This window comes from Mandrillus leucophaeus, unplaced genomic scaffold, assembly GCF_000951045.1.
Source record: "Mandrillus leucophaeus isolate KB7577 unplaced genomic scaffold, Mleu.le_1.0 Scaffold405, whole genome shotgun sequence".
Lineage (NCBI taxonomy): Eukaryota > Metazoa > Chordata > Mammalia > Primates > Cercopithecidae > Mandrillus > Mandrillus leucophaeus.
In genome coordinates, this window is record NW_012104310.1 from 725957 (window position 1) to 741145 (window position 15189).

At 33.7% G+C, this 15189-nt stretch overlaps 1 protein-coding gene across 1 annotated transcript in view; it reads right to left on the bottom strand.

Moving 5' to 3' along the window:
* TRDN (triadin) overlaps positions 1 to 15189 on the bottom strand; it is a 419992-nt gene that overhangs the window by 177253 nt on the left and 227550 nt on the right. The window contains exon 13 of the mRNA XM_011992160.1: positions 6261 to 6314. Within this exon, the coding sequence (XP_011847550.1) occupies positions 6261 to 6314 (54 nt within the window). The remainder of the gene's footprint in view (positions 1 to 6260; positions 6315 to 15189) is intronic.

Genomic DNA, 15189 nt, shown 5'->3' on the forward strand with positions numbered 1-15189 from the left:
TTATATAATTGTATAATAATACACAAAATTCATGGCCTGATGAATTTCAAAGCCATGAGGTTTAATTTCAGTAAGTCTGTGAGTTTGACTCAATAGACTTGTTTATTGTTGATTCTTTACATTGAAAATAAGAATTTCCTTCAAAAAATTTTATAATTTTCAAAATCATCTGATCATGATTTGGATGGATGGGAGTGGGGAACTCTTTAAAGAAAGACAAAATAAAATAACACAAAATTACCCCCTTGAAGGAGCTCTGGTCAATGAATTGCTCTGAGCTCTAAACTTCATCAATTTAACCATAAACACATGTGTAAAGGGCAACCTGAAAAAAGGCTTGACCAATGACAAAAAAAAGGGCTGAGAATGTGAATACATTTAACAAAACCATAGTTTCTTGTCAATTCTACAGACAAGAAAGCCTCTGAAACTTAAATTCCTTCAAGAATTAGCAAAATCTTGTTAAATTGCAACAAATTTTTTGATTTCTAAAATAATACATGAAAAACAATCTGCACATATGCATGTAGAGATGCAAGCATGCATGCATGTACATGCATCTTCTTTTATTCCCATCCTTATATATTTGATAGTTTCAGTTTCCAGTTTATAGTGACAATGGAGATAGTTGAATGAAGCAGTTTGACCTATTCCATCATAACTGACTCTGTTTTCTGTTGCTGCCCTGGGTCCCTTGAAGGTGCATAGCTTTTGTTTATTGCCAGTTGGAAGGCCATGTTATCTGCCAACCTGGATTCCAGGCCCACAAGCTAACCAAAGCCAGGGTCTCGGGATTCAATTGTTTCCAGAACGGTTTTGTAGCTTGTGTTCCATGTATCCCACTTCTGGTCCTCAAATTCAGCTTGCCTGGTTCTCATCTATTTAACTCTGTTATGGGATTGGATGACTCTTGAATTTACTGAGTAGACATGGTTCTGAATAACTAGGGTTTTGGTTTTTGCATTGTAAAAAAACTGGAATGGCTAACATTCTAGTTTTGTTGATGTTGTTCTCTTTCTATACGCTTCCTATAGTATCCGGGAAATTCTTAATGTTTGCTTTAGGAATCCAGAAGAAAAAAGCCAATAGAAATATACTAACACAGAGTGCACATAACCCCATCTTTTAAGCTGAGTTTAATTTTTCATGTGTTCTCTCTTTGGCATTTTGATATCACTAGGTGTCTACCTCACCATTGCACCTGACTAAAAAAATAATTCCCCATCTCTCTACTTCCTTTCCAATTTGGGTCTATATGGATTTCTTCCAACAATTTTTTTATGTAATACGTATGAACTAGATTGATTTCCCACCTAAATTCTAGTTGGCTACAAAAAAAATTATTGTACAATTATTCTCCTTCCGCTCAACATTCATCCACTGAAGAGTGAATCATCTTTTCCCTTCAGCTAGTCTCTTCCCTTGAAATCTGTACATAAGCATGAAGAGATGCAAGCATGCATACATACACATGTATCTTTTTTCCCCCATTCTTATATGTTTGATAGTTTCAGTTTCCAGTTTACAGTGACAATGGAGATAGTTGATCTCCTCATTACCCAGGTTCCAAAGCTCAGTATCATTTTTGTTCTTTCCTTTGTTTCTTTTCATATATTCTATCAGACATTAGTTCTTCAAAATGTTAATGACATTTGTGGTTTTTCTCTTGTCATTGCCACCGTCCTAGTTGAGGTTATTGTCTCACGTCTTAATAGAAACAAAAGCCTTTCCTTATATTTACCTAAATTTGTTAGATCTCCAAATTGGAATTTCCTGTAGTAGTGAGATATTTATTTTGTAGTCTCCTCAGCGCCTCAAAAGTTTGGAAAAATAATTTTCCTTAAATTATTTTAAAATTCCAAAGAATCCATGCTAAATCTTAATAATAGTTATAAATAAATATCAACGTATACACATACATATGCATGGAAACCAGATTTTTAATATGTCCTTGGTTGTAAAAGTTCAAAATCAATAAATGAACAGATCTAATCTAGCGTTTTACCATGCCACAAAGATCATGATCAGTTTTATCACTTATACTTCAAAAACATCAGTCTACTATAGGATTATTGCCAATTTTGTTTAAGTTTTGTCTCCACGTGAAGTACTTGCAAATATTAATTATTTCTCTGCATAATTTAATTATATGCCTATGACATTAAAATAAACATATCTAAGAAAGATCTATGCAGGATTTGCAAAGAAGTGAAAAATATGCAATTCTGCTTTGGTGTGTCCCTGCACTGGTGTGTCATTTTTATTTTAGTAAATGTATACACAGAATATCTCACTCTTGCCTTGTTCACTGTGCTTCACCAATCTTTTCATCCAATTTCCTTCCAAGGATAATTCTAACAAGACTTTGAAACTCTATGTTACTATTTACTCAAAAATAAATATTTTATTCCAAAACAATAAACTCTGAAGTTGCCTTGTCCAATGTATTTTAAATCTTGAATGGTTAAATGTAGTTTAAAGAGCCCCTACCCTCAAGCTCAAATATGAAGCAAATTTTCGAATATCTCTTAATTTTCTTCCTCATGAACGCCTCTAACATGAGGCTGAAGTAACTAACACAAAATTCCTGCCTCAAGTCATAGTTTCATATCTACACTATGGTCCTCAGAAGTCTCAGTTAAACAGAAGGAGTCTAAGGTGATTGTGGTTTTCTATGAGAACATAAATACACTAATAGCAATGATTTCTTAAACTGGTAGTCATTGGCTTGAGGAACTCACCCTCACCTGCATTTTCATGTATTAAAAAATCAAAGGTAATACAATTTGTCCTGCCTTTCTACCATTCATAATATTTACTATATTCCCTATCAGAACTTTCCTAAAGAAAAACAAGTTTTTCAACATGAAAACTAAAAACTGGTGTCACAGCTTTTAAAAATTCTAGCTTATTTTGCTCACAGACAACATCCTTGAGTCAAATGGCATGCATGCATGTACATGCATCTTCTTTTATTCCCATCCTTATATATTTGATAGTTTCAGTTTCCAGTTTATAGTGACAATGGAGATAGTTGAATGAAGCAGTTTGACCTATTCCATCATAACTGACTCTGTTTTCTGTTGCTGCCCTGGGTCCCTTGAAGGTGCATAGCTTTTGTTTATTGCCAGTTGGAAGGCCATGTTATCTGCCAACCTGGATTCCAGGCCCACAAGCTAATCAAAGCCAGGGTCTCGGGATTCAATTGTTTCCAGAACGGTTTTGTAGCTTGTGTTCCATGTGTCCCACTTCTGGTCCTCAAATTCAGCTTGCCTGGTTCTCATCTATTTAACTCTGTTATGGGATTGGATGACTCTTGAATTTACTGAGTAGACATGGTTCTGAATAACTGGGGTTTTGGTTTTTGCATTGTAAAAAAACTGGAATGGCTAACATTCTAGTTTTGTTGATGTTGTTCTCTTTCTATACTCTTCCTATCGTATCCGGGAAATTCTTAATGTTTGCTTTAGGAATCCAGAAGAAAAAAGCCAATAGAAATATACTAACACAGAGTGCACATAACCCCATCTTTTAAGCTGAGTTTAATTTTTCATGTGTTCTCTCTTTGGCATTTTGATATCACTAGGTGTCTACCTCACCATTGCACCTGACTAAAAAAATAATTCCCCATCTCTCTACTTCCTTTCCAATTTGGGTCTATATGGATTTCTTCCAACAATTTTTTTATGTAATACGTATGAACTAGATTGATTTCCCACCTAAATTCTAGTTGGCTACAAAAAAAATTATTGTACAATTATTCTCCTTCCGCTCAACATTCATCCACTGAAGAGTGAATCATCTTTTCCCTTCAGCTAGTCTCTTCCCTTGAAATCTGTACATAAGCATGAAGAGATGCAAGCATGCATACATACACATGTATCTTTTTTCCCCCATTCTTATATGTTTGATAGTTTCAGTTTCCAGTTTACAGTGACAATGGAGATAGTTGATCTCCTCATTACCCAGGTTCCAAAGCTCAGTATCATTTTTGTTCTTTCCTTTGTTTCTTTTCATATATTCTATCAGACATTAGTTCTTCAAAATGTTAATGACATTTGTGGTTTTTCTCTTGTCATTGCCACCGTCCTAGTTGAGGTTATTGTCTCACGTCTTAATAGAAACAAAAGCCTTTCCTTATATTTACCTAAATTTGTTAGATCTCCAAATTGGAATTTCCTGTAGTAGTGAGATATTTATTTTGTAGTCTCCTCAGCGCCTCAAAAGTTTGGAAAAATAATTTTCCTTAAATTATTTTAAAATTCCAAAGAATCCATGCTAAATCTTAATAATAGTTATAAATAAATATCAACGTATACACATACATATGCATGGAAACCAGATTTTTAATATGTCCTTGGTTGTAAAAGTTCAAAATCAATAAATGAACAGATCTAATCTAGCGTTTTACCATGCCACAAAGATCATGATCAGTTTTATCACTTATACTTCAAAAACATCAGTCTACTATAGGATTATTGCCAATTTTGTTTAAGTTTTGTCTCCACGTGAAGTACTTGCAAATATTAATTATTTCTCTGCATAATTTAATTATATGCCTATGACATTAAAATAAACATATCTAAGAAAGATCTATGCAGGATTTGCAAAGAAGTGAAAAATATGCAATTCTGCTTTGGTGTGTCCCTGCACTGGTGTGTCATTTTTATTTTAGTAAATGTATACACAGAATATCTCACTCTTGCCTTGTTCACTGTGCTTCACCAATCTTTTCATCCAATTTCCTTCCAAGGATAATTCTAACAAGACTTTGAAACTCTATGTTACTATTTACTCAAAAATAAATATTTTATTCCAAAACAATAAACTCTGAAGTTGCCTTGTCCAATGTATTTTAAATCTTGAATGGTTAAATGTAGTTTAAAGAGCCCCTACCCTCAAGCTCAAATATGAAGCAAATTTTCGAATATCTCTTAATTTTCTTCCTCATGAACGCCTCTAACATGAGGCTGAAGTAACTAACACAAAATTCCTGCCTCAAGTCATAGTTTCATATCTACACTATGGTCCTCAGAAGTCTCAGTTAAACAGAAGGAGTCTAAGGTGATTGTGGTTTTCTATGAGAACATAAATACACTAATAGCAATGATTTCTTAAACTGGTAGTCATTGGCTTGAGGAACTCACCCTGACCTGCATTTTCATGTATTAAAAAATCAAAGGTAATACAATTTGTCCTGCCTTTCTACCATTCATAATATTTACTATATTCCCTATCAGAACTTTCCTAAAGAAAAACAAGTTTTTCAACATGAAAACTAAAAACTGGTGTCACAGCTTTTAAAAATTCTAGCTTATTTTGCTCACAGACAACATCCTTGAGTCAAATGGCATTTAACAAACCCATGTTACCAATATTTGGGGGGATGATTCTGCATGTTGTTGGGTCCGAGATTAAATACAAGAGAAAAATGTTGCTCAGATATAATACATGCAGTCATACATCATGTAATACGCTGAGTCTGCTATGAGAGCCTTCTACGCCCTGAAAATTGTACCACCACCTATGTGTATCTCCTTTATTGCTTGATATTATATAATCTAGCATAGAAGAGATGGTAAAGATCGTCTCCAGTAAATATTGTATCTTTTATTTTCTAAGTGCGTTCTATAAAGTTTTGCCACATGACAAAAACAGAACACTTGTACCCTTCCCTTATGCTTTCATCAAATTAATCCTCATGGTGTGAGACGAAAGGACTTTTGATATCCTGAAGATATTCATAAATGATGAAGCTAATTTTCTTAGATGGCTCATAAAAATAGGATAATTATTTTATAGCCATATCTGGAACCCAATTTTTACAGTTTTGATGTTTATGAAGTACTATTAATTTAATAACATTCTGATTCTCTCATGTGACATAAATTACAAGGTATACTGAAAATTATAGAAAAGTGCACATTATTTTATATCTGTGTCTGTATTTCTTTATGCACATCTATGGCTTATTTTTAAAAATACACATAAAGCTCAAATACTGAAACTTGGAGCCAAGACTAGTTATTGGGTCCTTAGGCATTTCCTCTGCAAATCTGGCATTACTCTCAGTCATGTTTGCTAATTACTAAATAAATACTTGAACTGTGTATTTTCATTCAACAATATGTTTTTTTTTGCAATATCCCAGCAGATGGTGCTATTCTGCAATAAACAGTTTTTGCTTTTGTCAATCAAGTGCTATAGATGTTAAAAAAAAAAAAAAAAAGCCATGATTTTTAAAGTATTTTATTGCTTACCTTGTGCTGCAATTTTTACAGTCCCTTGTTTGGTTTCAGGAGCTTTTCCCGACTCTTAGAATGAAAAAAAAAACATAAATTACCATGAAGTACGATTTTGGAAAAATATATAAATAAAACAGGGGCAGGGGAGCACAAACACAAATGAGCATAAAAAGTGTTGCCTTTGACACGCAGAATTTTTGGTAAGAAATAAACAGTTATTAGAGGAATTGCTGAGAATTGAGCTTACTGAAAGAAAGACATGACTGAAGCAATTTAAAGCATAAGATAAAGATTCCAAAAACTGTTTTGCCTCACTGTTAACTGGCCATGAAATATCACTTTGCATTTGTTGAGCATCTGAACTTGAAAATCTCAGAATTCTATGTAAATTATGTCTGTATTATCAGTCCTTCGAAATCGATGGTACACGTAGAACCAAATAAGATGACTTACTGAAGGTCCCTTAGTGACTAATGTGAGAATAAAGCCTAGAACAACCAATCTCAAGTTCAAGCCTTTGACTCTAAAATGCCCTTCCCTAAACTGCAGTGGCACCAATCACTATTAGTGTGGCCCTGGGCAAAATATATCCGAGAGAATGAGCAAGCTTCATTTTGGATCTTTCTTCCCTCTTGTTCTACGTTTTTTACTATTTTTTTTCTCCTTTGTTCAGAATTTTTCCTTTAAAGAAACAAGATTTATTTTAAATAGCTTATATGATAAACATTTAAATATACTTAATCAGAATGGGAAATAATGGGTAAACAAAAATTTCAAAAAATAGTGGCTCACTTCACATTTGACTTAGTGTGGTTCTTGATTGTCTTTACTGTTTTCAATAATTGAATTATTATTTAATAATGGAAAGTAAGATTGGGTCATTTGTTTTAGATATTCACTTTTATTCATTCATCACATGTTTAGGAATAATTATGTGTGGACACGAAGTTAGGTGTATATGTAGTAGTTAATTCACATATATGTTCAATCTTTCATTTAATTGTTGTCAAATGTTGATTATAACTTGTTTAATGTTGACTTGATTTCTAATTCATGCTTTACCTCTTGTTGGTAAGATAATTATTCATTTATATATAACCATGATTATAAAAATGCTAATTTTTATTTGTTGTTATATAAAATACACATTATTTGATCCATAAAGATTCTAATTACTATAGCTATTTCTCCAGACAAAAAATCTTTTGCCAAAACTGACTTAAGTCTACCCTTGATATTTTCATAATTAATTTTTTTTCTGGAGGAAAACTGCATGCATGCTAGTACCATCTCTGTCAAACCTAGACTAGATGGTCTCAATTAGTAATTATATATGACTGACATTTAGCAGACAAATATTAAATTAATGTTGACCAAAACCAATGGAAGAAAGGAAGAAAATAATATGACCAAAATTTTCAACAAAAGAACACCATTCTGCTCAGATGTTTTACTTCCTGGAGATCTCAAAATATTAGAAAATTATACTGTAGTTTGCAATTAAATGTTAAAGAAAAAGATTTTAAAATATCAGTAGGTAAAGTACCTTAGAATTTGTAGAAATATTTGCAAAAACTTTGCAGCCAATTTTCCTTCTATCTTCTCCTTTTTCTTTATATCCTCTTAAATCATTGATACTAAACAACCCCATCACACCTAAGATTATATTAGACCAGCGAGGTCACACACACCTGCAAATTATGTAGTGCTTTTGCTAGGGCCTTATCACTTCTCCCACAGACCGTTGGGTTTCTCTGTCAGCTGCTTTCTCCCTCAGGGGTCAGGTTCAGAAACATGCCCCGATTGCTGAGCTTTTCCCATTTGAGTGTCCCAACAGGTTGGTCATCTCTCAATGGAATTTCCCTCTTTAATAACCTTAGCCTGTCCTGGGTTTGGCCGTGTGCATATTGTGCATATTGATTGGGCGTGTTTTAGGGTTCCTTACCTATGGGCTCTTCTTTCTACTAAGACTTAGTTCCCTCCCTAAGTCTTCCCTGCACCTCATTGTCCCGTCCCCAACCCATGCCAAAGAAAACAGTCCACAAATGCACACTGATGCATTGAAGATACTGTTTCTAGGTAAAAGTGTATTTTAAAGAGGTCATTCTACAATGTCTACCTGCAAAAGTATGATTTTAATGGAGGAAAATCTCGGGATCGTAGCAGTATCATGTTTGGCCCTCATAACTCCATCTATTCCTTCTCTGATTTTAAGCTTTAAAGTTCATTTATGAGGTTGGTGCAAACACAATTGCAGTTGCACCACCCTCAACTGCGTTTGCACCCGTCTAAAATATTAGCTCACAAACTACTACATGATGTACATCTCAATAGAAATTAACAGTTTAAAACCAAATGCCTTTTCAGTAATTCTGCCAGCTTGCATCCAACCAACAACAGTATCATCCTTGAAACTATTGAGGACACATGCAAAGAAGATCAGATTTGACATATGATCTTGCACAGCATTTCCATTTTCAAAATCGCATGACATTAGGGGAGGAAATCGACCCTGAGTCCATACATGTACGACACAAGAAGGCTGCACCAAATATTGTACTACAGAAAACACATTAATCCAGACAGACAAATTTTCGTTATAAATAATTTTTCTGTCTTCTTTTGATTTCTGCCAACTACAAAAGAAACTACATTTTTGTTAGGGAAAATTCTAAACCTATACAAAAATAAAGAAGACAGGATAATGAACCCACTGTTTCCAACACCTACTACAGTATTTCATCTATACTGCCTGCACTATACATATTCTAATGAAAATTTCATTATATCAAATGATTTTATCTTGTCATAGTTTTGGTTATAGCTATGTTTTTGGAAATAAAGTACAATGATTTCAATAAAAAACAGATGACCATAACAAAATTCAACTAAAGATTATAGTAATTTTGAAATTGATAAATAGTATTTTGGACTTTTAAATCAGAGACAGGATGGACCTAGATTAAAATGTCAGCACAATTCACTTGGGGGTGTTTTCGCAGGAAATTATCAGAGAAGTTAGTATTTGTAGACCCCTAAAACATGTAGTATTTATATAAACAAATTGTCATGAATCAGATGGGCCAAATGTTTCAATGTCTTCTGATTCCACAGACATGGAACAATCTGATTTACAAAACTGAAAAGATATCATTAGTCTGCAAACATTTTGTTAAAGAGCCAATTTTTGCACAGAGATTTAAATATTAGTTTAATATAATTAACTTTTCATTTCTAGGACACTGTTTACATTTTGACTTCATTTCATGTAAAGTGCAAATCCAATACATTTTCAAAAATAGGTTTCATATAACTTTAGTGGCAAATGGACTGCTACATTGTCAGCTGCCAGAATTGGTCTTTGGCTAATGGACAGCAGATAAAGAATAATAGTATTGTTGAAAATCCTATCCACATCTTACATGTTTTTGAGCATTCTCCCATCTCTGAAAAAAATCAGTGTATTTATTACGTTTTAATTTTAGAATAAGTTAGTAGAGATCAATTACTACTTCACAAGAGACAATAAGCAGTGTTATTCAAATACCTGAATAACATGTAAGTCCCTTACTTATAGTAACAACAAAATAAGTAAGAAAGATCCTCCCAGCTGCAGTGAAGTGACTGGACATTAGAGAGAAGAACTGACAGGGGCAGGAGAATGAGTAGCAGCAGATGGTAAAGCAGGTAGTGGGCTCCTACCACACAGACTTTGTCCTTGTTATTGACAATACCCAGCCCACTGACCTCCACACTACGGATTTCCATTTCAATGTGAAATAATACAATTATTTACTCGTACAACTTCCCTTCCTAATACCCTACAAATTCCCTGAGATCACTGATTGATTGTCACTTGTTCAACTTTATAACTCCAGAGTCAACAAACTGCTGGAAAAATTGTCTCTATGAAACATGTAAGAAATGGCACAGAATATCTAAGTATAAAAATGAAAACAAAAATCCAATTGACTGCTTTGAAATGGAACATTAAGTTCGGGAATCTATTTCACTTTTAAGATGATGCAAAATCTCTTTTTCTCTTTGATCACTGACATGTGTTATTCAGAAAGTGTATTAACTCTAAATTTTAGAACTAGATTTTTAGTAGAATATGTGGTATCCCACATTGCAGTTGGGAATTTTGTAAAATTAACTAATTTAGACAAATTTGCAAATTTTTAATTAATTTGAATGGATTTTGATAAAAGAATAGGAGGGGAAACAAACAGCAAAAAATGAAAATATTGGAATTCTACTTAAGAGCATGTTTGAGATAAACATTTTTTAGGGTCCAAATTATGAATCAAATTTCTTTTATTAATTTTCCAAAGAAAGGAAAACAGCTTTAAAAGCTGTCTCTTGCTATTTCTTCAACATTACAAGGAACTTAGAATCGTTTTTTTTTTTTTTTTTTTTGAGATAGTGTCTCACTCTGTCGCCCAGGCTGGCATGCAGTGGCACGATCTTGGCTCACTGCAACCTCCGCCTCCCAAGTTCAAGCGATTCTCCTGCCTCAGCTTCCTGAGTAGTTGCGATTACAGGCATCCACCCCTGCGCCTAGCTAATTTTTTGTATTTATAGTAAAGACAGGGTTTCACCATGTTGGTCAGGCTGCTCTCGAACTCCTGACCTCGTGATTCACCTGCCTTGGCCTCCCAAAGTGCTGGGATTACAGGCGTGAGCCACCGTGCCCGGCCAACTGTTCTTATTTTCTTAGGTAAGAAAACTAAATATAGAAAAGGTAAATGGCTTTTCCATAGACCAGGAGATAAATTCATGTTTATTAATTCAGCAGCTACAATTTGACCCAGCAATATAAAACCTTGACCCCTCAAAATATATACATCCTTTGTTTTTTGCATAAGACAGTGGAAACTAATGACAAATTATTTTGCAGTCCAATGAGTTGCTAGATCAAATTCTAAATTATTGTTTCCTATTCTTATAAAATCCAGTGTTATTTTTAGATATAGATAGTACCAAAATACCAAAATAGAGAAAGGTTAACATTTAAGCTAAAAGTTACTACATACTTGAAAGCTCTAGGCTAAGCCTCTTGTACTTAGAGCTCTAGGAAAGCATATTTCAGGGGCACTGCTTCATTTCAGTATGATAATTACCCTATTGAGATGAAATTAATCATGAAGCAGCCTTTGGCCATCCTGTGTGACCAGGGGGACTGAAGCCTGAAAGACGGGCCTATTTGCAGCCAGATATGCAAATTGCAAAAGGTGCACAATGCAGAAATATGAATAATTTATCAAAATAATCTGTTATTGCTAGAGGTTAAAAATCTAAATAAGTTGGCAAAATGATTTACAATAGGTAGCATAATTTTGCTAGATTTTTTCCCCCCAGAAAATCTTCACCTCATCATGCCAAGTATTTTGTTTTGGAATCTAAGTAGCCTTTACCTTAATAACTTAGCATTATAGCATTTAATTCAGAAAAAAATTGATTATTCCACGGCTACTAAAATAGTCTATTTTTTAATTTTTAAAAAAGAATATCTCTTCCATTTAAATCATTCCAAGGATTTCTTAACTTGAAAAAGAAAGAATTTGGATGCTTTTACTACACGTAAGTCAAAATCTACCTATAGATGTTACACATAAAATCAGCTTTCTCCAAAAATTAAGCATAGGAAAACAGAAAGTGTTTGGGAAACATCAATCAGAATAATGAGCATTTCCCCCTCATGGCATTAACTAGCTTTCTGGATAGAATGTGTGAGAATGATAAGTTTCTTAAGTAATCAACAATTTAGGATTGAAGACCAAGGTATCAATATATTTAAATGATTAGCAGAAGAAACTTTTTTTAATATAAAGGAAAGTTATGCGCAAGAAACAGATCATCTGGCCATTTACTCTTCAAAATATTTACCATATTAAGGGCAGATTACATTTAGACCAAGAAAAAGGTTTATTCCATGTATCTAATAAAACAACAGAATGCAATACGATAGGAAGATACGAAGTCCCATTTCTTGAGATGCCAGAGAAAGAAATACCTGTCTTAGAAGGGTCCTAGACATTTTTGCCTAAAGCAAAGACAAAGTACCAGCTGGTCACTCAAGGTTCCTTTCTACCTTCTATAGCAACTTTCTAAAATCAGTGATTATGAACACAGATAAAAGTATTAGAAGAATTTGCCTACATTATCTGTGATGGCAAATTTCTTGATTATTTATTCATTTGTATTATTAAGACTTATCCTGGTAGTCCTCCACTACCATAAAATAAGCATTCCTTTTGCATTGATAATATTTTAAAAGCAAGCATCCTGACCAACAAATTGGAATGATTTCCTTAGGAGAAGCATACACTTTCCAGAACAGTTAGGACTCAAACAGAAATGTGAATTCTACTTAGAATTTTAAGTAGAAATTTGACACTTTAGTGAAATAAATATTATGATTTGGAAAAACTATTGCATTCTCCATATGAGTGATTTATGTATTGGGCTAGGATTGATTCAGACTCTAAGAAAAAAATATAGTAATGATTTTAAAAGTCAAGAGTTTATTTTAAAAAACGTTTTTCTTTTTTTTTTTTTTGAGACAGTGTCTCACTCTGTCGCCCAGGCTGGCATGCAGTGGCACGATCTTGGCTCACTGCAACCTCCGCCTCCCAAGTTCAAGCGATTCTCCTGCCTCAGCTTCCTGAGTAGTTGCGATTACAGGCATCCACCCCTGCGCCTAGCTAATTTTTTGTATTTATAGTAAAGACAGGGTTTCACCATGTTGGTCAGGCTGCTCTCGAACTCCTGACCTCGTGATTCACCTGCCTTGGCCTCCCAAAGTGCTGGGATTACAGGCGTGAGCCACCGTGCCCGGCCAACTGTTCTTATTTTCTTAGGTAAGAAAACTAAATATAGAAAAGGTAAATGGCTTTTCCATAGACCAGGAGATAAATTCATGTTTATTAATTCAGCAGCTACAATTTGACCCAGCAATATAAAACCTTGACCCCTCAAAATATATACATCCTTTGTTTTTTGCATAAGACAGTGGAAACTAATGACAAATTATTTTGCAGTCCAATGAGTTGCTAGATCAAATTCTAAATTATTGTTTCCTATTCTTATAAAATCCAGTGTTATTTTTAGATATAGATAGTACCAAAATACCAAAATAGAGAAAGGTTAACATTTAAGCTAAAAGTTACTACATACTTGAAAGCTCTAGGCTAAGCCTCTTGTACTTAGAGCTCTAGGAAAGCATATTTCAGGGGCACTGCTTCATTTCAGTATGATAATTACCCTATTGAGATGAAATTAATCATGAAGCAGCCTTTGGCCATCCTGTGTGACCAGGGGGACTGAAGCCTGAAAGACGGGCCTATTTGCAGCCAGATATGCAAATTGCAAAAGGTGCACAATGCAGAAATATGAATAATTTATCAAAATAATCTGTTATTGCTAGAGGTTAAAAATCTAAATAAGTTGGCAAAATGATTTACAATAGGTAGCATAATTTTGCTAGATTTTTTCCCCCCAGAAAATCTTCACCTCATCATGCCAAGTATTTTGTTTTGGAATCTAAGTAGCCTTTACCTTAATAACTTAGCATTATAGCATTTAATTCAGAAAAAAATTGATTATTCCACGGCTACTAAAATAGTCTATTTTTTAATTTTTAAAAAAGAATATCTCTTCCATTTAAATCATTCCAAGGATTTCTTAACTTGAAAAAGAAAGAATTTGGATGCTTTTACTACACATAAGTCAAAATCTACCTATAGATGTTACACATAAAATCAGCTTTCTCCAAAAATTAAGCATAGGAAAACAGAAAGTGTTTGGGAAACATCAATCAGAATAATGAGCATTTCCCCCTCATGGCATTAACTAGCTTTCTGGATAGAATGTGTGAGAATGATAAGTTTCTTAAGTAATCAACAATTTAGGATTGAAGACCAAGGTATCAATATATTTAAATGATTAGCAGAAGAAACTTTTTTTAATATAAAGGAAAGTTATGCGCAAGAAACAGATCATCTGGCCATTTACTCTTCAAAATATTTACCATATTAAGGGCAGATTACATTTAGACCAAGAAAAAGGTTTATTCCATGTATCTAATAAAACAACAGAATGCAATACGATAGGAAGATACGAAGTCCCATTTCTTGAGATGCCAGAGAAAGAAATACCTGTCTTAGAAGGGTCCTAGACATTTTTGCCTAAAGCAAAGACAAAGTACCAGCTGGTCACTCAAGGTTCCTTTCTACCTTCTATAGCAACTTTCTAAAATCAGTGATTATGAACACAGATAAAAGTATTAGAAGAATTTGCCTACATTATCTGTGATGGCAAATTTCTTGATTATTTATTCATTTGTATTATTAAGACTTATCCTGGTAGTCCTCCACTACCATAAAATAAGCATTCCTTTTGCATTGATAATATTTTAAAAGCAAGCATCCTGACCAACAAATTGGAATGATTTCCTTAGGAGAAGCATACACTTTCCAGAACAGTTAGGACTCAAACAGAAATGTGAATTCTACTTAGAATTTTAAGTAGAAATTTGACACTTTAGTGAAATAAATATTATGATTTGGAAAAACTATTGCATTCTCCATATGAGTGATTTATGTATTGGGCTAGGATTGATTCAGACTCTAAGAAAAAAATATAGTAATGATTTTAAAAGTCAAGAGTTTATTTTAAAAAATAAGCCATTTTATTTGACATAAAGAATATGTATACACACACACACATACACACACACAAACATATAAAGGAAACAAATTTTCTGATTATTTAGCCATATTCTCCAGTTAGAATTTCTATTTTAAAAGTTAAATAAGGTCTAGTTGACAGGACCTCTAATTTTGACAGTCCCCAACATTTTTGGCACCAGGGACCGGTTTTGTGGAAGACAATTTTTCCTCCCAGGGACAGTGGAGGATGGGGGTAATGGGGGATGGTTTCG